Raw genomic sequence first — 23,137 nt, forward strand, 5'->3', positions numbered from 1 at the left:
AAACCCTTAGTGTAAAGAGACTATTTTATCTAGCCTGATGTTTTCAGGAGTATCAAGTGTTATTTTTCCCATATTTCAGGTGATGCAGGTGGCTGAGTCAAAATAAAAAAATTTCCCAAAAGGTCCCAGAACTAGTTAAGTGGCAGAAAGGGAGGTAAAGACCCTGATTTCCTGCAATCAGGTGCAGAGTAACTTTCTTCCACACTGTTTTTAGAATAGTAGTCATATTTCAGAAACCAGCACTGTCTTGATCTATTACCCTACTAGGTTTAAGAAATACATAGTCTAACTATATTGGGGAAAGGAGAGAGTGGGGGGAGGACGAGAAAATGAGGTGATGTGATGTGCAGACAGAATGCTACCTACAAATGGCTCAGCTGCAGTTCACTGACACCAGTGTCTAGACTTGTCCAACCTTTTCTAAAACGAATACTTTAAGGATGTTATATGAGGCAGCTGTTTTGCAAGACTTATGCATTTATTTACTCACAGTTAAAAGGAACAAAGTTTTTATATTGTGTGAAATTTTGTTGAGGAAATTTGTTGAAAAATGATTGCACATACCTTAATATAATTTTTGTTGTGAGGATTTTACTTTCATTGTTTAGACGGTTGTAAGTTCATTAGTAAATAATTGTGCTTTACATCAGAGTTTTGAAAGCAGTTTGTTTTTTTAACACATTATTTAAACAGCTGCTGGGCTGTTAACATGGATTTAATCATGTTTGGTGTCTCTTTTTTGAAAGTTTAAATGAGAGAGAGTTGTATTAGCTCAGAAGCAACTTCAACAGATTATTAGATAGACATATTGATTCAATTAGTGTGTATAACACCGTTTCAAGTATCTGGCATAGCCCTGGAGAAATTAATGCTTATAAGTAATAACACCCCTTAAGTGTCCTCTTGAATGTTCACACAACAGAAACCAAGCATGTGAAAGTCCACTTATACATCACACCTGAAAGATTTTTTTTCCCAGTTTGATAAGAATGGCATTTTAGCTCTCTTTTATTATTAGCACTGTGAAAGAAATATTTAACTCCTGTAGTATTTGCTTCCTTTAAAAATTAAGAGTTGAAAAACATAATTTGGAAATTAAACAGAATAAATCACAATAAATATATCCTTTCAAATACAGCAAATAAATCATAATCCCTTTGGATTATTTTCCTGGCTAGGGAATTTCAATAATCTGTTCGTGGATTAGTAGAATCAACTCATACTAATAATAAAGTTTTAAGTTGTATAAAGTTTAATTTAGATTTTAAAAAATATTTTAATAATGACATTTTAGGTTCTGGTTACTATGATTTTTCAAAACTTGACATTTTAAAAAAGATAGGATTATCTGTGAAAACCTCATTCTAAGGATGAGGATAGAATTTATTCCTTCAATTTGGTAATTCAAAATTAACTGGATATACTTCACCATATGTGTAAAAACTGATCTTTTCCCCAAAATTTTAAAAATTGAGAATTCTGTATTATTTGAAGCCATCAGGTGCCAGACATTACAAAATCATATGCCACCTTGCATAAGTGCGTAATTTGGTGAAGTTATGGTGTAAAAAATAGGAAATGTCCAATTTCTAAGGAAAAGCTTCTTCACATTTATGTACTGTTCAATAAATTCAAATTACAGGTTAGTAAAATATTTCCTGTACTTTTACTCATAAACTCTTTCATGACCTGGGTATATACCATCCTGCTAATATAGGTTTCTTATTTAAGTGAAAAATATTCTTCAGCTTTTAGTCTTAAACCTTCATAATGAATCACTTTTAGCAAAGTATTAGGCAAGCAATAAATATTTGCTGGTTCAATGAGTTTTAGAGAGAATTCCATTTTGGTCCTTGTGTCTTATTGGTTGAGGTGGGTGAGATCTATTAGTGTATGTAACAACATTGTACATTTCATTTTACATTTTATTTTTAAGTGGTATACATTTGGGTTTTGAATTGTCTTTAATTTTCGAAGTATAATGAGTAGTAAAGAAAATTTCAGTATGAAATAGACAACCAAAATAATGTTGTTTTAACAGCTTCACAAAATAACATAATTTTTTCCCCATTTGGTTTTCTGCCTTTTTTAAAAAAAACAAAACAGTGATCTATATATGTTTAGCTGTGTAAATACCCTTATTCAGTTATCCTTTTATTTAATACCATGTTACTGAATTTAAGGCAAGTCTAGTGTAACTTTATCCACTCAGTATTATGTATCTCGAAACAATGATAATTATGAAGGCTTTGAGTGTAGAGAGCACAGTATGGTTACTGAAGAAACTTCTACAATTGAAATTTATTTGGCCTGGGAGTCATTTATAAGAGCTCTTGTATGAGTCTCTTTACTTCTCAACATTGGGATGATTACATGTAAATGGGAGGTGATTAAACCATGCGTGTTTTTTTTTTTTTGCGGTACGCGGGCCTCTCACTGTCGCGGCCCCTCCCGCTGCGGAGCACAGGCTCCGGACGCGCAGGCCCAGAGGCCATGGCTCACGGGCCCAGCCGCTCCGCGGCACGTGGGATCCTCCCGGACCGGGGCTCGAACCCGTGTCCCCTGCATCGGCAGGCAGACCCCCAACCACTGCGCCACCAGGGAAGCCCCCACCATGCGTTTTTATAGCATCTATAAACTATATCCTAAAGTTCAAAAACAGTAGTTTGAAAGCATAAAGAAGAGGGGGATAAAGCTTTAATTCATAAACATGTTTGCATTATGAAGCAATTTTTTGCATAAATATATATGTGGAATGTTTTAACATGAAATATATTCAAAGCTTTGTCTATGTAAAATTGATTATGAAAGTCTTTTTGATTAAATGTTATTATCCTTGAACCATGTTCACAAACCTCCAAGTCTACTAAAAAAAAAAATCACTATAACAATTAACTTTTTCTTGATGCTTTAAAATTTGACTTTTCTTTGTTTTAAACTGAACTATATCATCTCCTTTGAGAAGAAAAGATACCTATGTTAAGCATATTTATTAAAAATATTCAAATATCTATATATTATAGTTATTTGTGACTACAATATCAAATAACAAAGAACAGATTGATCAATTAAAATCTTATTTCACATCTTTTCATTGCTAATCATTCATTCTGACAAAATATTTTTATTAAACTTACTGCTTGTCAGTATATAAAAGTATATGTAAATTCCCACAGATACGTTTAAATTTTACATTCATTTCGTAGCAAGAAAATAAGCTTGAAAAATAATTGTTGGTACTGAGATTTATAATAATAAGATTTCACTCACACTAGCAAGTTCTTATCTTCATAGAAATTAGCCATTTATGAGGATGCCTTTCTGTTAACCAAATTGTAAAAGAAGTATTATATGAAGAGTTAAAATTTAAAGATTTGGTAACTTATGTACTATGATTATTATACAATGATTAATAATTATAATAGCTTTATATATTGTAACTACAAATAATTATGATATAACTCATTTATTAATATATAAATTATAGAGTGTAAATTTACCAGACATTTGAATTTAATCATTAATGAGTTAAAATATTAGGTGCTCTGTGTTAATTAGAAACATCCTAAACAGTAAAAATAAATCATAGGAGAATTTCTTTTATGTTCTTTGAGTAGGGAAATTTTTTCTATTTAACAGTTAACATTCAGACCACTTTAAGTAATCACTTTTTGTCCTAGAATTTCAACTTAATTTTAGTAGGATGGGTTAAATATTAATTAGAATGGAATTTTGTTTGTACATAGGCCATATTAATGCAAAACTTAATCTATGCTTTAACACATTTAACAATAAAATGTGTTTCATTTTATTGATTTACTATATCAATAAATATACTGTTTACTACAGTAATAGTGTGTACACATTCATACATGGCAAACATATAATTCCTTAGAGTATAATATTGTTAGAGAAAAGATGACTATAATTTTCCACTTTTTCTGTATTTCAGTGCTAATAAACATTTTTTTTTTGGATATTCATTTCAAGTATATTCTTCTGTGGTAGAAATTCTAAGTATAATTTTAATATCCAATAAATTGTTAAATGACATATTTACCCATGTTTGAGACTATGTTTTGATGTCCATATTATAATATTCTCACTAGGGAAAAGATGATACTTTAGTGTAACATCAAGTCATATCCTTCATAATTTGGTACTGTTTTGAAATTTAAGAGGCCTATAGTTTCAGACCCAAAACCCACTCTTTTAGGTATACATTTCTTCAGTTCTCGAAATGCTAGTAGACCTTATACTCATTAAAGGTAGCTTATCAGATATTGACTAGTTCAGGAATGTAAATGATGGCATTGCTGCGAAGTTTGTGATCTTTAGGACATCACTTAAATGTGCGGGAAAATTTGCTCACAGGCTGGTGTATGAAGTCATGCTGCATAAAGTCATACTTTTCATTTGTTTTCTTCTTAATATTTCTTTTAAATGACTGACAGTTGTGGATGAAATGTGGGACTACACAGGGTAACCAATAGTATTTTACATTAATTAGAAAAATTTTCCTTCTCAGAAAAAATATGGAAAAATTTCTTGGAATATGGAAAAATCTATTGAAGCAAGACACAGAATCCAGAAGCCATAATTGAAAATGTTAAAAATTCAAAATTTAAAATTAGCATACATGCCAAAAAATACCCTAGAGTAAAAAGATAAACCGAAATTTTTGCAAAACATATCAGACACAGCGCTAAGTTCCTTAGTATATAAAGCATTTAAATTCAGTGAGAAAGGCTGACAACCTAGTAGAAAAATGGGCAAAGAACTTTGATAGGCAGTTCTACAAAAAAAAAAAAAAAAAACCACACACATTTAAACATAGAAAAAGATGCCCAACTTCATTCACAATAAAAAAATGCACATTAAAAATCTGAAGTACAATAACCAGTGTTTATCAGATTAACAGTTCTGTGTGGTATTATACAATAGTGTCTATAATAGCACTAAATGAGAAGTAATCTTAAAAGCCTGGATGAATGAATTATATTTGTAAAGTCGATTTTATGCAGGTATTAGAAAGAACAGTGTAGATTCCTGTGTATGGAAAATATTGAACAGATGTTAATTGAAGAAAGGAAAGTTAAAGTCAGATAAATTGTACAGTCCAATTTGTGTAAAAAGAGAGACTATATATACACACAGGTACACACATACATATACACACACACAGTTCTAAACAGAAGACAAGGATAGGGGTTGTTTTTGAGACCAGAACTGAAGAATGGGTGAACTTTGGGTAGAAAAGGACTTAATTTTCACTTTTTATCCTTTATGACGATTAATTTTTTGTTGTTATGTTAATGGATACTTTAAACATATTTTTAAAAAGCTTAAAGAAAGAAGATTCTAAATCAAGTAAAATACCTCAGGGAATACTGCCTGAAATACCTCCTATATGCCACAGATTTCTTTAGCATACTGGGGATATTAAGATGGAAAAATATTGTCTTTACTCTTCTCAAAACCCAGTAAAGCAGTCCTAATTTGTAAATAGGGTAAAACTCAAGGGAGTAGATGTTTTATTAGAGATCAGGCAAGAAGACTGTCTATCCCTTTGTAGATCTTGGGATAGTTTACATACTATAAGTTAATTGATCTTTACAAAAACCTTACGGAATAAAAAGAGCACTGTATGTCCAAAGAAAAATAATAGTAAGCCCATTTTTTATATTTACTCATTTAATGCTTACATCTGCCCTAGGAAGTGGGTACCGTTATCGTCCCAGTGTTGTAGAGGACATAGAGAACTTAAGTAACTTGCAGAAGGTGACACTGCTTACTAAGTGCCACCGCTAGGATCTTCACTCTTAATAGCTAAACTATACTGCTTAAACTTTATTCTGTAATCTGAATTCATCTCCACAAATGAAAGACGTAAGATTCAGAGGTTAAATACTTAGTTCAAGATTATACTGCAGTAAATGTCAAAGCCAATTCTCCTGACTAAATCCAGTGATCCCCACATTGTACCACACTGCCTGTAGTTCACAGGGGAGTTCCAAAGAGGGAGAAAGGGAAGAGTCATTTTGATAATATATACTACCTATCATGAGTACTAACGACAAATCACAGAAGGGGTGGTTTCTCTAAGAAAACAATTGCAGTAAAAAGAACTTACTTCCTTTTTATGAAAATAGTTCCTCTATTCAAGAAATACCAAATAATTTGTTTTGCTTAGTAACTTTGATATGGTTTCTTGAGGCATTTTCAAGATCACTGGATAAAAAACTGGTATTCATTTAAAGCTTGTTTCTCTTGTGAAAGGACTCTGTCAGCAATCCATAATGAGGGCTGTGCTAACAAAATTCCAACTTTTCTGTGGGATGATCCAAAAACAGCAAACAGAAGGCATTGAATTTCTTAACAGTCACAAGTGCGTGCATGCATGCTATGCCATTCCTGTCATTCACTGCTTTTTGGTGTGCATAGATTAAAGTTGGAATACTTTGATTTGCAGACTAATATGTTCCATAGAGAACTTTTTTCACACAGGAAAAAAAAGAGTAGCTTAAGAGCACGTGAGGTCTGTGCATTCTGCCCTTCATTTATACAGCTCTCAACTGAATGTATGTGTTTAGTCTGATTTTAGGATATTTGCCTTGACAGTGTGCCTTCATACGTCTAAGCTATTTGCTGGATTAAGATCCCGAGTTGTTTCTCTTGATAGAATAAAAAGAAAATATGGTTCTGATGAACCTAGGGACAGGATAGGAATAAAGACGCAGACGTAGAGAATGGACTTGAGGACACAGAGAGGGGGTAGGGTAAGCTGGGACGAAGTGAGAGAGGAGCGTTGACATATATACACTACCAAATGTAAAATAGCTAGTGGGAAGCAGCTGCATCGCACAGGGAGATCAGCTCAGTGCTTTGTGACCACCTAGAGGGGTGGAATAGGCAGGGTGGGAGGGAGAGGCAAGAGGGAGGGGATATGGGGATATATGTATACAGATAGCTGATTCACTTTGTTATACAGCAGAAACTAACACAACACTGTAAAGCAATTATACTCGAATAAAGATGTTAAAAAAAAAACAGGTTTATGCAAGTACCCTAATGGAAAACAGAGACTATGAAGTGTGTATATAATGATTGTTACCTTCAGAAGAGGTGTAGCTCAATGGGTTAAGCAGTATCTAATCTTGTCTTTTTCATAATCCTACCTCAGTCTAGTAGCCTTAGTGACAAACTCAAAAGTATAACAATACCAGTTGATACTGAGCTTTCCTAAGCCATCTTCACTTTCATGCCAGAGCTTCACGGAAATATCATAGAACACAGTATGTACTAACATTGCATGGGGGATGGACTATATTCTACTTAGTATAGCATTCTCAACCATGTTAATAGAATGGCAGTGGGTGGAAAAGAGATGTAGGTGACAACACATAACATGCATTTAAAATGTCTTCCTTTCTTCTTTTTAAATTACAGCAAATTCAGTAAAGCTAGAAATGCAGAGTGATGAAGAGTGTGACAGGAAACCCCTGAGCCGCGAAGACGAGATCAGGGGCCATGATGAGGGTAGCAGCCTAGAAGAACCCCTAATTGAAAGCAGCGAGGTGGCAGACAACAGGAAAGTCCAGGAGCTTCAAGGCGAGGGAGGAATCCGGCTTCCGAATGGTAAACTGAAATGTGACGTCTGTGGCATGGTTTGCATTGGGCCCAATGTGCTTATGGTACATAAAAGGAGTCACACTGGTAAGCAGCTGAAAGAATAACCTGATGACTGCCTGTGACATCTGATGTTGATATTACCTGACATCTATTCTCTTTCCTTTTTATTCAGGGGTGGCAATGGTGAAACTACCTTTTCAGAATTCTGCTAGTATTGGATTGCTGAAAAGCAGAGAGTAGCCTGGGTCTTGACTTCCAGCCTTCAAATCTGAATAGCATATCAAAAAAGAAGTTTGGGATTCAGTTTCCACAGTTCTTAATATAGCAAAAATATGATAAGGGTTCAAAAGGTATAGGAGAATTTCATTGTGTAACTTGATCTTTTTGTATTCCTATACATATTTTACCATACCCATGGGCAGGTAATAGAGTTTGCTAGCTAGACGTTTATACTATAACATGGTACTCATGCGTTTATGTAAGGGTTGATCATTTTCATCTTGTCTAGTTAACTTCTTGGAATACAATTTCCAATCAATCTTTGCCTACCATGGGTCTCTGTAGGAGGCAGATATTTATCTCCCCCAGTTCCAGGATGTCACCATCTTCCTGTAATTTTTAACTATAACTCCTGCAAGGAGATACGTAGGGTAGAGTACAGCAAAGGGTGGTAGGAATGTGTAATCACAGAATCAGGTGAGGAAAGAGACCTCAGGTTAATTTAATATACACTTTTAGACCTTTGAGTAATGCGAAAAACCAACTCAGTGAGAAGGCCTTATTTAAACCTCTTCAAATCCTTTGGTAAAATTTTTTTTAATTTCTTTTTAATGTAAAACACAAGAAATGAGATTGTGGCAAGGTAGGCAGATCATTGACCCAGAAAAATTCAAATTTATATGAAATTTGATTTAAAGGTAATGATAGCTTAAACTATAATGCAGAGTAGTATTATACAGCAAAATAGTAATAACTCATACACTCAGAGTTTTAAAATATGACACTCTTTTGGAAGAGAGAGAAATCACAGTAAAGACATTGATTTAAAAGACTGACTTCTAGATAATCAATTTCATAAGTAGATGCTTAAAACATGAGAGATACCAGGGACATTGATGTCTTCTTAGTCCAAACCTCTCATTTACACATCAAGAAACTGAAGCCCGAAACAGTCAAGTGATTTATCCATGATCCCTTATGTGGTTAAGGGCATTGTGAGGCTAGGGTCAAGGTTTCCTGATGTCCAGAGTGGTTTTGTTCCAATTTTCTATGCTTGGTATATCAATATATCAATATTTTATGATGAGGTATTACTATAAGGCTGATATTTTAATTATAGTGAGAAATTACACATTAAAATCAGTGTTATCTTAAACAAAATCATCAGCTTTAGGGCTTACACTCTTATCCAACCATATAGTCAGTTACATTTTTACTTTTTTGTTTTGAATTTCCTTTTTAAATAGCATCATGATTTTAAAATATTTTTAAGTTTATAGTAATATTTGTATTACTAATGAAATTTTTTTTAATTTTTAAAAATGTCTCATGGAAAAATTAAAAGATCAAGCTTGGTACCATATTTGATAAGAAAAAAAAGGAAAAGGCTGTAAAGTAGTGAGGCTACTTTTCTTCTATGCTCATGAAGTAATTCCAACTGCAGTTCTAAAAGAAGAGTTCCACAAAGTTACGATGTATTCATAATCTCAGAGTGATTATATTGAGGAAGATAACACTCAGATGTCTAACTTCTCCCATCTAGCAATGTAGAAACTAAACAAAATTAGTCTAATGACTTTTCAGTTGAATTGCATATAGTGTTCATTTTAAGGCTAAAAAATATATTTTAAAAAATTTTGTAAGATATTTAATAAACCTTTTATGGTCTGAGTTAAGAATATTCAAAGAATCTGAATATACTCTGTTGAAAATTTAGGTTAATTGATGTTTCACTGTGACTGCAGTGATTTTCATGAGGATTGTTGGTTTATAAACACAGTTAACAATTGCATACCTACTGTACTGTCCACTTCATATTTTTTACTCTAGTAGAGTTGAAAACCATCTAACTAACATGGAAAGTGTTTCTAAATAGTTATACAGATTTCCACAAGTCCTAGGAGTATGGGATTCACTCAGCTAGTAAAGGCAAGGAAAATAGACTGAACAACTATTTAAAGTACTCTTGGAACTCTATGAACTTTTATTGTTAATAAATATTTATTAGAGTACTGGAAAAATTATTACACTTTCCTCAGATCTGGGAGGTTTTTCTTAAAGTTACTAGCCATTCGTAGAGGAGCTTGGGATACCTGCCATACATTGTTAACCGTGAAATTGTGATGATGTGTCTTTAAATTAGCCATTTTTATATGTATTTCTGATGACCCAGTTTATAACAATCTGAGTGGGTCATGACATTTTCAACTCCATTTTAGCAATATGAGAATAGAAAGTCTACTTGTATTTCTTTAGATTGGAAAATATATATATAGTCAGAATATAGTCATTAACCAAATGTTTTCTCCTTAATTTGATGAACTGTCTTCATTTTAGAACTTCCCCCTCTCACCAACTATTTATACCTTGCTAGTATAAAAGACTTTGTCTTAAATCCTTAAAAGCCTTTGAGAAACATATGCTTGTTTCTATGAGCGTTTAGCTCATGGAATGTCTAATATAAAATTGATAGTGGAAAAAGATACATAACCACCCAATTCATTAAACTGACATGGAGTATCATATCTAATTCACTTCTTCTTCTTTCTCTTTCATACTCTACTAAAGTGCCAATTCCAGCGTCTTTTTTAATGGCTTGGTGCTGTTTCTTTGGTATTGCTACTTTAGTAGGTAATCAGGTAATATTGTCATCGGATACTCCAGGCACTCTTCACTGGGAATACAGGGAGAAGAAAAGAAGCAGGGGTAGTAAATCAATTCATGCATAAACACAAATTGATACAAACACTATAAATGTAGAATATACTTAATTTTGCATCTCTTTGGGGTAGAGTACTGTTATCTTTGTAACTAAGTTTTCAGCATCATATTTTGTCCATTGCAGCTTTGTAGAGCCATTCTCTTGCTCTAAGGCCCTCTCTACACATGGTTGGGATTTTTCACATTTGTAGGTGGTTGTTCCATGCAACACAGGCACACCCTCTGTCTTTGATTCACCAAAGCAAATTGATGCATGTATACTTGCATTTCAGTTGAATAAACACAGATCTAGAAATATGTTTATGAAAGTATATAAAATATTGAAATATAATTTATTCCATAATAGGTAGATAACTTCACCCAGTGAATAAAATGGTCCTTGAGTAGATTAGAAGATTTAAAAAAAAACAGATTGAGAATGGAAATAAAGAATAGCATGGCTACGTGACTACATCTTAATTGTTCTCCTGGATCCAGAGTTGTTAATCCAGACTTTGGTGCCCACCCATGGGAGGATTAGTTATCACAGATACAATAGCCTACTTGATGTTTTTGACTTGGACTTACTCTTTAATGTCACTAATGTATTTAGTAAATTTGTGGGTTTCTTCTGAAATTTGCTTTTATTTACATCTGAAGAAAGTGATTAATATATATATATATATATATATATATATATATATATATATTTTAGACAAGGTCTAAACCAACCTGAAAAGGACCAATTGATTCAGTCTATTTATTAAAGAAAAAACAAATTATTATAAAAGAAATAACCAAGATGTGTTGTTTCAAGTTACATAGACATTATGGGTAGTCAACTGTACCTTTCAGTTAGTTATCAGATTTTACACATACCTCTGAAATTAATAGGCCAGGAAAATCAGTATTTCTTAAAGCTTCATCTGATTGAAATCAAAGTGCATTATTATCATAGTCTCTTTCCTCTTATCAAAAATGGGCACATGACTGATTACCTTCATCATGCTTCTTTCTTTACTTCCCATGGCCATGGGAACAGAATTAGCAAACGCCTTCTCACTAAGACTTATTCACTCAGCAACACGGCAGTGTCTCTGGATATAACTAGACATTTCTCCAACCCCTTTAAAGATGATCATATAAATTCAGAAGTAATTCTTATTAAAAAATATTTGAGGATATCTGGAATATTTTATAAATGTAACCTAACAACTAAATTACCCTGTCATTAGTCTCATAAAACTCAATTAAGTAAATTAAAAATTATTTTTTAAAAATGATCCTTATTATAATTTTTTTAGATTAGCATTATTCTGAATGATGAATTCAGTAACCTAAATTAGGAATTTTTAAATATTTCAGCTCAAAGACCTTAGGAAGCTTAAAGAAAATCAAAGTTAGCATGCTACAGGAGTATTTTCCAAAGGCAAAACATGATTTCAAATATTTTTGTTCACCACATTAATTTGTTTTTAAGTTATTGAGTACTAATTTGTTATTGCCTGGGAAACCCTACATAGATTTCAAAAGTAAAATCAAATGTTTTTAGTAAAATGTGTAATTTACATTTGCTATTAACTTTTTAGAGAGTAAGAAAATTTCATTAATAAAATCCTCCTGCCTTTTTATTACTAATTTCATGACACAGGTGGGGAGAAGAAAATTCTGATTTTAAAGTTTTAGACTGCTGTTCCATTGAAACAAGTAAAAGAATTAAGTTGTATATGTGTGTGTGTCTGTGTGCGTAAGATTAAAAAAAATTTACCAAAATTAGGTTTATTTTTAAACTTTGATTATTTTATAAGATATCATATGAGAGGTTTTAGGTTGTGCCTCTTTTTTAAGCTGTATTTAGTGTTGATTTGTCAGTTTTACCAAATGAATCAACCAAGTTAAATTAGATAAAACTTAAGGTAACTTTAACATTATGAATAATTCTTTTTCAACCATCAATATAGGACTTTTTGTAAACTTAGGTCCTAAGTTTCCTCTCCAAATTTCTTAAGAAAAAAACCTTAACCCTTGCTACACACACACAGATTACTCTTTTTGGGTATATATCTCATTAAGTTCCAAAATGAGCAAGAACTACAGAATTCAAGATACACCTGATCTGTCAGTTTTTCAGTTTCCTTGGGCTTTATAATCTATATGATAGAATGTGCAGTGGTAGCTGCCAGAAGGTGACCAAAGTTTATCTTATTTATGCCTCCTAGCTTTCTTTAATAAAAAGAATCATTGAGTTTGCATTATTTTAAAGGCCCCCCAATACAGTGTGGTTTCATTATTCACTATTATTATGAATGTTTCAGTTAAAGATATGAAACATGACAATTCAGTGTAAAATTTTTTGAAAACTATTAAAATTACAGTCATTATCTAACCTCAAGTACAGAAATGGTCCAGTTCAACCAAAAGGGAATTGTTTTTTCATTTAATTTTTATCCTAATGTCGAGTTTTAATATATTTGTATTATTTATATGTTAATTTATATTTTATGTCTATCTTTAGAGATAGACATGTTTAAAGGGAGTATTTCATCATGGTTTAATGATGTTATCCGTATGATCCTACTTGCCAATTTTACTCCCTCATCAAACTACGTTTTTACCTTCAGTGACATTGTCAACAGCCAGTTGATGGCAACAGACAGCAGATAATTCTGGCTTAAACAATTTTAGGGCAATATGAGTAGTAGGAGAAAAGGTTCCTATCAAATAAATGATTTTCACAAGAAACAGAGAATATATGTACAGGAAATGTCTGGATGAATAATTTTCTTTTGATTTTCTCTGATTATATCAGGAAATTTTGCCACAGGTTTTATTGTTAGTAACTAGGAGAATCCAGAGACCTGGGCTATATTTTGAGATTTTGTGGTAATGAGCTTTGCAACCTAGTTCATTCATTGAACCTCTTTGGCTCCCTGATAACAAAATTATCAGCTAAATTGGGGAGTTAGACTAAAGGTCCCTTTCAGCTCAAAGTTTCTGTGATTTATTTTAAGAGATAACATGGTACAGTAAAGAGAGCAAGATTTTGTAGTCAAATTGACCAAGAGTCATGATCAGCTCAATTACCTATTAGCTGTGGCTATAATCAGAAACTTTGATACTTGAACTTCCATTCCTTCATTTGTAAATTGAAATTATTAATACCAAATTAGTAATGCCATCGTGAGGTTTGAAATATTGTATGTAAAGCAACCAATAAAGTCAGTAAAGTGATGGCACCTAGTTGTTCAACCAGTGGTCAATGCTATGATTGTTACTCTTTGCAGTCAATGACAGGAATCCCGTAAAATTTACATGAAGAGCTGAAACGGCACTTGACCTAAAGTTTGGGACTTTGGTATTAGCAAAGCAAATTCTAGGAAGATAAAGGTTTGGAAGACTTAGGAGGGAGATGGACATTCTCAGCACAGAGAACTGGCTGTAGTTAACATTGTACAGCAAATTAGTCACTTGCACATAACCTACTTGATCGTCCCCACCTCTTTCCCCTTCTGCAGGTGAACGTCCCTTCCATTGTAACCAGTGTGGAGCTTCTTTTACTCAGAAGGGCAACCTTTTGAGACACATAAAGTTACACTCTGGAGAGAAGCCGTTCAAATGTCCTTTCTGTAGCTATGCCTGTAGAAGGAGGGACGCCCTCACAGGACACCTCAGGACCCACTCTGGTAAGTGCCACCAACTCTTTGAGTAGAAGGTAAAATATGAGAACTCAGGAGACTGCTATAGCATAACACAAAGTAACTTCTAACTTTGGTGCATAGCTGGGAATGAGCTAGACAGTATTTTTATTTGTGTACACTGAATAACTGACAAATCTTGCAGGATGCATATGGCCCTTCTTTTTTAGACTTACAGACTTGGCAGAAAGGAGTACTGTCAACTGAAGAGTTTCAAGCCATTGAAGAAAACAGCTGTTACATAAATTTTCTATGATTTTTAAATTTTACAATTATTAATGCAGTAATTATGGTTAATCCAGAATAACGGAAAATCTAGTAAAATATCATCGTTACGTGCTGTTGTTACCATAGAGGAGAGGAAAGCTGTGATATTATTTTGACTGATATGGTACCTGGGCTGGGACCTCAGTGGGAAGTCAAATATCACTATTTTTAAACTTGAAAATATTATGCTCATTAGAAAATTGGCTGTGAGAGTGTTTTATGTTTAATTTTAACCCTCGTTTCTTTAACTCTCAAACTATAGTCATTGGATGCTGTCTGAAACTTTTCTCTGCTTCATAAATCATCATTTAAAAATCTAGAATAAGTTTGATTTTATTTTAAATGCCAGAATATAGTGCATACAAGCAAAAGAATGATTAGATACCGAATGAATTTCATTTGGCTTTAGCATGAATTGCCATAACTAAGAAGTTAAAGGTGGAAAATTAATATAGAATACTCTTCAGCCAGTTTTATATGCTCCTTCTGTTCATAATGATGTATTAAAATTTAATTTTAATATGAAGATATGATGGAAGTGATATCTTCATCTACATTGACAAACTATATTAGAGAGTGCTGTGGGTTGTGAGGTAATGCTCATACTATCTTTCTTTACATTTTTCCTGTTAATCCTTAAGGCTTTACACAGTTTTTTAACGTGAATGTGAAATAATGTAAAACTATTCTAGACATTAACTCTTAAATTTGGGGCTGTTACAGAAAAATGAAATTAAAGCAAATATTAAACTGTTTTAAGTATATATTTTATATTCATCCCTGACTTTAAGCAGTTCACTCATTTCCAACTATCGCACATTATATTTTATTTAAAAATTATTCTGTGAAAATTATATCTTAAAGTGGTATTGTTTTATTATAAAAAGTATTCTTTATTGAAAGATATTTTTAAGACCTGACAGTTATTTCCTTTAGGTAGCCATGCACTCTGGCTTATTAAAGTATTATTCAGTTGACCAAGGATTATATAAAACATAGCTTTGCATGAGGATGAAGTTGAGGCAGAAATATAACTTTAAACATCTGTTTCCACTGGTCACAAAATTTACAAAACTGTGTTGTTTTTACTACCACGGTTTAGTGTATACATGTAATTTTGCCTGGTGATTGCTAGATTGCTCTTAGAAGGTTCACTGCCTGTTGACACCTCTGGAAGGCATTTGACAGTCATCTCAATTTGTTTCCTTGATTTCCTTTTTGTTCTTTCAAGAGATTTATCCCTGTGGGTAGTGTCTAAGAAGTCAAGACACCTTGGTTTTTGTGTTAGACGAAGCTGGACAGCTACAGTTGGTTTCGTTATGCAGATTAGGCATGGCCCATACAGGGGCTCCCGGTTGGTGGCTAGTGGAATGAGGGGAGGGAAAGATGTCACCCAAAGTAAGCCCCTTCCACTGGCTTTGCAAGGCCAGACCCTATAATTTACATGGTTCTATATAATTATAAAGTTGATGTGCATAAAGCAAAGCTGTTTCTATGAAACTGTAAATTTTGTAAATAAATACATTTCTACTTTGAGGTTCAAAAAAAAAAAAGACATGGTCCCTTTAACTGCTATTATGCCGATTTTGCATTTTGGTATACTAAGTCATGACTTTTGCAGATATATAAACAGATATGCTCAAATTGGCTAATAAGGGGAGTTTAATGGAGGGATGAGAGGGGGAGAGGGGTATCATCCACTTACTGCATCATCAAGGGGTGAAGTCAGTTCAGACCTACTTCCAACACTAACCATCACCAATGCTTTTCACAATATATATGGCTTTCTTCTTCCACTGCCAATTTCATCTTCCCCTTACTTTCACCCTCTTTTTAGCCCCTGGTCTGGACAGGGTTCTTTATGGGTGATCCTGAATTCCTACAACATTGAGTATTTGGTGGCCCTTCCTTCCTTGGATTACTGTAGTTTTTCAATAACCAGCATTATTGAAGAAGTTTTTGTTAGAGATGCCCCACTAAATCTCCTGAGTTTCAAACATAGTTGGCCTTGCCCATATCATATAACAACAACCCCAGATCATTTTGGTAATCTGGAAAAATTACCAGCCAATAGCCCACTTCTCTTCCTGTTAATTCAGCAGCTTAAAATGCCCCAAATAGCCAGGGAGTAGTCTCAGCTTCCAATACAATGGTAACAGAACTCTGATCCCTGGTGGAAACATTCTTCCTTTGGGCACTGAGATCTCCAAAACCACCAATCCCAAGATTTCAGCACAGGAAGTGAAAATCCCTTAAATGAGTTATTTGAGGTATTTGTGTTGTGTCCACTACTACCTTAACCTCTTTGTTCTCAAACTTATGCATTCTGGCAATGGAGGAGATAGATGACTTTTGGCATTTATCACATCCTATAGAACACACCCAAACTTCTCCCAGCTAGCAACTACACATGAACCACTCCACTGGTAGGCCACGTCATCACTCTATTTGGCCAAATGATTCTGGATGACGTGGCATGAGGTATGGCCAGCGAAATCTATAGGTTTGAGCCCATTTCTATATTTCCTTTGCTGTGAAAAGAATTTCCTGGTTAAAGTCAATATTTTAAGGAATACTATGGTAATTGTTAAGGCATTCTGTTAAATCCAGGCGTAGAGGCACATACAAAAGTACTGAAGGGAGGGGAGGTAGATCTATATACCAAATATCTATCAATTCCTATGAGAATAAATTTCTCCCTCCTTCAGGTTGAAAGAAGTTCATTGTAACCTGCCAGCCATTAATTGACTGGTCGATCACCTTGGAGAATAGTGCTGTATCAGTGTCTCAGCATTGGAAAGTGGTTAACTCAGCAGTTGTGGTAGTTAAATCAGCCATAGAGAGGGGCAAATCTATGTTGTTGAAGCCATACATAGTTTCCACCCTTGTTCCCATTGTCACTTTGTACGTGGGCCACTTGAGCAAGCACCAGGGTAGCTAGATAGAGAATCTGTCATCCATAAAACAGATTGTGTTATTGGCTTGGGTCACCCATCACATAATCTTGTCCAGATTACTAAGAGGGTTCTCCACGATGGAAGCCCTCCAGAGGGAATTCACGTAGTAACCATGTTGTCACACTTTGTACCAATTCTGAGAGGCACATCTGCATAACTCTCCCAAACCTTCAATCTCCAATCTTCCAGTCTTGTTCTTCCAAGTCCTTGACCATATGGCCATGCCATGTATCATTACCTCAGCTATCTCTTCTTCCATGCAAACCGTACAATCTGAAATTCTGCTAGGGGGTTATCTTTCACTACTATATTCCAGGGGCAGCCCCCTTCACTGGGCCTATAACACAGTAGTTGCAGCTAATACTAAATACCATACAATCCATTTACAAGCTGGGTTCATGTGGTTTTATCCTACATTAATTGGTCATTGAGAACACCCCATGAGGCCAGATTGTGAGAGACTGTGAAGCAGTAGTAGCAGGTATCAGAAACACGTGAGCTACTTGCTCATGATATATACTTGGGCTTCCCAAACCTGTGTGATCCAAGTTTCATTTAATAATGAAATGCTCTTGTGCACGTCTTATTGTATGATATGTTGAATCGGATTAACACATAGTTCGTTTTGTCTAGTTTGGGCCACGTAGTCTTTTGGAGTCGCATGGCCTAATACTCAGTCTTAACAAGAGTCCAATAACAAATTAAGAGCTGCTTTTCAAATGGCAAATCATTACTGAGAAGATCACATATCTTTACTCCACTAGGGATTTGCATTCTGATGCTTCAGTGGCAGATGTCATACACCATCTTTGCTTACCACAGATATTTCCAAAAATCATTACATTTCTGGATCTTAGAACCACAGGTCTAAATAGCAGCTTTCATTACAGCAGAGGTACACTGCAGATTCATTTCTTGCCCCAGTCCCCTCTCAATGTTGGCAGCCTTGTTGATTATCTAGTACATGCATCAGAGCAGAACACCCAAACGTGGTATATCTTGCTTCTAAAATTCAAAGAGGACACCACATTTTCTGTCTCCTTCTTCATAATGAAAGGTACAAGGTGCAACAACTTATCATTTACTATAGAGGCTCTTATTTCAACATGCCTACATCGCTAGGCCCCTAAAATTTCACCAATGCTGCAAATCTCAACTTTTCATAGAGATTATCTCCTATGCCCTAATATATGTCTTACTGAGGCATCTTAAGTGTTTACTACTTCCTGACCCATCACCAAATCCAATTAGTATGATACTATGAACGTAATGTTCCAGCTTGATGTTATGTGAGATGTCAAGATGAACAAGATTTCTTTGGACTATATTATGACAAAGAGAGAAGAGTTGACCTAGCCTTAAGGTAAGATAGTGAAAGTATGTTGACCCTGCATTGTGAAGACAAACTGCCTCTGATTATCTTTGTTGATAAGGAATTACTTTTAAAAGAAATTAAGTCAGTAGCTCCATACATGGTATCAGGTACTATGTTAATATGCTCCAGCAGAGATACTACTACTAGAACTGCTTCTGTAGTTGGCATTATGTGATTAAACTGTCATTCATCCATAGAACCATCTAGGTCTTGCATTAGCCTAACAAACAGCTTAAACGGGTATGTAGTAGGAGTGACCACCCTAGCATCCTTCAGTTTTAGTTTATTATCTTGGAAGAAATGATAGTTCTAGGGCTGCAGTCTCCTATATGGTAGCCACTAGTCACATGTGGCTGTTAAGTACCTTCATATGGTTAATGCCACATGTTGAAATTATATTTATTAAATATATTATGAAAATTAATTCCACCTGTTTAAAATGTGGCTATTAGAAAATTTTAAATTATATATGTGATTCATATTTTCATTGGACAGCACTGTTCTTGGCTTTTTATAATAGACCTCCTGCCATGGGTCAGGGAACCAGTGTAAGGGTTCTTCCCATTACTAAATGCATTTATTCCTATGATACTATAAGATGGACTTGGGTGAAGTCTCCATATATATCTTGACCTCCATAAGCTCCCAGTTTGACTGGTGGGCCACAGTGGTATTTTGGGTTCCAGGGATTAATGTCAATTCAGAGCTAATCTAATACAATTGTCTAATAACCTGCAGAAGGATTTGGTATTTTCCTTCTCCCAATTCACAGTCACCCTCATAAATGGCCACAGGTGATTCTGGAATGGCTTAGAGGAAAATTCATAGCATACAGCGGTGGCCAGGTTTCAGGGCCCTTCTGAAAGGGACTCTGGCTCCACCTAAAATTATGTGACTCTGGATATGTGAATAGACTTAGGTCTGGGCAGTGGATAAGAGATCATGAATCCCACTACGGCGACTAAAGTTGGGTTTTTGCCCACAAGACCTAGACTTTTTCTGTCCATGTAAGATAGTTAGCAGCTTGGCAGTCTAACCATCGTTTTCATTCTTGGAGGATCTGTAATCCATTAGCCATTTCCATAGAACCCTGTGGCGCAAAACACATTGTTATCCCATCCCCGTGGCTTATTAAGATAACTGCACTTCCTGAAATTAATTTCTACCACAAAGCCTCTGCCATCTCAGAAGATCACATTGGATACGTTTAAATTAGGGAGCCCAGATCTGTTGGTAACATCTATCATTGTTCTCTCCAGCCTAGAGAAGACAGTTACCAGGAAGCTTTCCAAGCATGCTGGTTCTTTACTCACCAATGTAATTCTTTGGTGAGGCCCTTCCAAGGGTATGGTTAGAGGAGGACTGAACGGGGTCATTCATAATAGATCCTTACCAATATTCTTTTTCTGTTGTTGTTTGTTTGTTTTTGTTTTTTTTTTTTGCAGTACGCGGGCCTCTCACTGCTGTGGCCTCTCCCGTTGCGGAGCACAGGCTCCGGACGCGCAGGCTCAGCAGCCATGGCTCATGGGCCCAGCCGCTTCGCGGCATGTGGGATCTTCCTGGACCAGGGCATGAACCCGTGTCCCCTGCATCGGCAGGCAGACTCTCAACCGCTGCGCCACCAGGGAAGCCCTTTTCCAATATTCTTACTTGAGCTTTTGGACTTCTTCTTTGGTGTGCCAAGAAAATTCTGCCCTTTCAACTTTTCACTATGTAAGCCATCATTGAATCAAGGATTCAATAAACCAGTCACTCCCACCTGCTCAAGGCAATATATTAAATCCCAAATTCCAGATGAATGCACCTATATTGATAAATTTGGCCTGATCTAGCATTTTAATTCATCTTCTTGGTATAAAACCCTTAGAATCAATCCATTTCCTTACATGCTATCTGGACTCCTTACTGATACAAATTGGTAAAGTTTTGCAATTCTTTCAGTGTACAGGCTGTCACCTCCTAAATATCCCTCGATTTTGGCTATATTAATATCTAACTTGGTATGAGCCTGGAGGGCCATGAGTGGTAACAGAAATGAGTCCTGAAAAGAATCGCCATTCTCTGATTGGGTTCCCGCCTCAGCTGAAGCAGTTGGAAGTCCTCTTACTATATGGAAAGGCTGATTTACGGGACTGTTGGTTTCCTTAAATGGAATGGTGGGGAGTGAAGACAAATGTGTCTTCTGGCAAGGATGGTTCGGGAGGGTTTAGGGGTTCAACATTCTGAACCTCAGTATTTGATTAGATTGTAACAACCCTTGTTTCACTCTTTCCCTATCATTACCCTGTTACCAAGACCAAATGGTATTGGTTTTGCCCATTTTATTTAATATGGCAATTTCATAACCCTTCAAATCAGATTCTGGAGTTGGTCTTCAGCCTTATTTGCCCTGAGCCTTAAGTAAATAAGGACTCCCTTAAAGCTAACAGGGAACTTTGATATTTCACTGCTGTTCTGACTTGAGCATTCAGGACCTTCGATTTGTCCTTTCTCCTTTGTATAATCCTTCAGGCCATCAGAAGTAGCCATGTAACACTACAGTCTTCACATTAGACACCACCATTGTTGCTTCAGCAAGTAAAGACCACAACTCCTAAAGCTTTGCCTTGCATCTGCACTTCATACTACCATCAGTGACAATTTGAGTAATCATGTTGCTAGCACATGTCTAGAATTACCAGGATTTCACTAACTTCCTGATAAGGAGGCCATTGCTATTCTCTTCAAACATGAGAAACTCAATGCCAGAATGCCATTTTGTCTGAGACCTTGGGCCACTCATGCTACCAATAACTATCAATCAGAGCCCTGATAGGAAAGCAGTAAGACACTCAAATGGGGAAAATGTGGAGACATTCATGAAAGCACTAATATTTACAAGAGAAGGGGTAGGCATAAAGAAAACCAACAGGGGATGGTTGCAATCCCATGTCTGAAGAGGTCACTGGAATTAGGAGATGTAGGAGACAGTCTTGAAACTGACCTTCAGTAGAGGAATGTACCCCTGCTAACCTGTGACTGAGGAATAAACACCTTGGCCTCACTCTTTCCACCCCTCCTATCTTGCTGATGCCTTACATTAAATGAGCATAAACAGAGGAAAAAGGAGCCTATTGCTGAAGCCAATAGAAATTAGCCTCCTGCAGGAGTAGAGCAGAGCAGAGTGAAAATGGCTGTAGAGGTGAAAGAAAATATGCCACAGATTGATTAAATTTAAGAACTAGTGCTTAAACTTACTAGTATAGGGTATTAAGTGTAATGTAATGATTTTTAATTCTAATTTCTGTTTTTTTATAAATACTATTATTAATACAAAGTATCTTGCTTCCTTCTCTTCCATCCCAACCCCTACTTTGGGTAATGAGTGCTCATTGTTTTCTTTTATCTAGTTAGCTATTGTGTTCTACAGTATTAATACTGCATCTTTGCTTCCTGTGTTTTAGATTTGAAAATTTTCCATGTAGTAGGTTGGTAACAGTGAGCCCAGTATTGATGTGCACTTACATATTTCTGTGAGATTTTATATCTATCAGTTTAAGAAAAATATCTGGAATACAGTATACATTCAATAAATGCTAGCTCGTTCTTTCTTTCCTTCTTTCTTTCTTTCTTCCTTCCTTTCTTTCTTTCTTCCTTCCCTCCCTTGTAAGATCCCATATAAGCTGAAAGTTTCTATTTGGAACTCTCTTGCATACTCTAGAGGACACCAGGTAGTGTCTTGATTTTGGTTGCATAGCCCCAATAGTTAGGTTATTGACAGGTAATGTCTGGCATTTCTTGAACTCTCCATAGGCATGAGGCACTGTGCTAAGCACTTCCTATGGATTATTCGTTTAATTAACACTCCTTTACCTGACATGAGCAAAATCAGGTAAGTTTATCAATTAAAAACAGTACGTCTAGCAATATGGGAAATTCTTTTCATAAAAAAGGTCCTTAACATTTAAAAATATAAACATTGGGGTGGCCAAAAGTTTGTTCGGGTTTTTCCGTCAGATGTATGTTATTGGCCAACCCCATATAAAATATGCATTTAATCCTTTTTTTTTAATATATATATATAAGGCCAGGCCCTTTCCTTTCAGTGAGGAATTTAGTTATGGAATTCCAAGTAATTTTCCTGGCCTAAACCACACTCATATCACATCATCTCTAATTCCATTTTCAGTTTCTTTAAGAACTTAAAGACCTTGTGAAGCAATCAGACTTCTATTAAAGTTTTTAAAGATTTTTCTTCGGCTTCCCTGGTGGCTCAGTGGTTGAGAGTCCGCCTGCCGATGCAGGGGACACGG

The 23,137-nt window shown here is 35.2% G+C and overlaps 1 protein-coding gene across 10 annotated transcripts in view; it reads left to right on the plus strand.

The window, feature by feature from the left end:
• The window catches only part of IKZF2 (IKAROS family zinc finger 2), a 177,370-nt gene that overhangs the window by 95,982 nt on the left and 58,251 nt on the right, over positions 1–23,137 (plus strand). For 7 of the 10 annotated variants that reach the window (XM_029224994.1, XM_029224995.1, XM_029224993.1 and 4 more), the window contains 2 exons: positions 7,450–7,716; positions 14,067–14,234. In XM_029224994.1, the coding sequence (XP_029080827.1) occupies positions 7,450–7,716; positions 14,067–14,234 (435 nt within the window). The remainder of the gene's footprint in view (positions 1–7,449; positions 7,717–14,066; positions 14,235–23,137) is intronic. The other 3 variants (XM_029224998.1, XM_029224996.1, XM_029225001.1) reach the window with 1 other exon arrangement.

The sequence above is a fragment of the Monodon monoceros genome, unplaced genomic scaffold, assembly GCF_005190385.1.
Source record: "Monodon monoceros isolate NGI ecotype Baffin Bay Population unplaced genomic scaffold, NGI_Narwhal_1 Super_Scaffold_16, whole genome shotgun sequence".
In the NCBI taxonomy this organism is placed as follows: Eukaryota; Metazoa; Chordata; class Mammalia; order Artiodactyla; family Monodontidae; genus Monodon; species Monodon monoceros.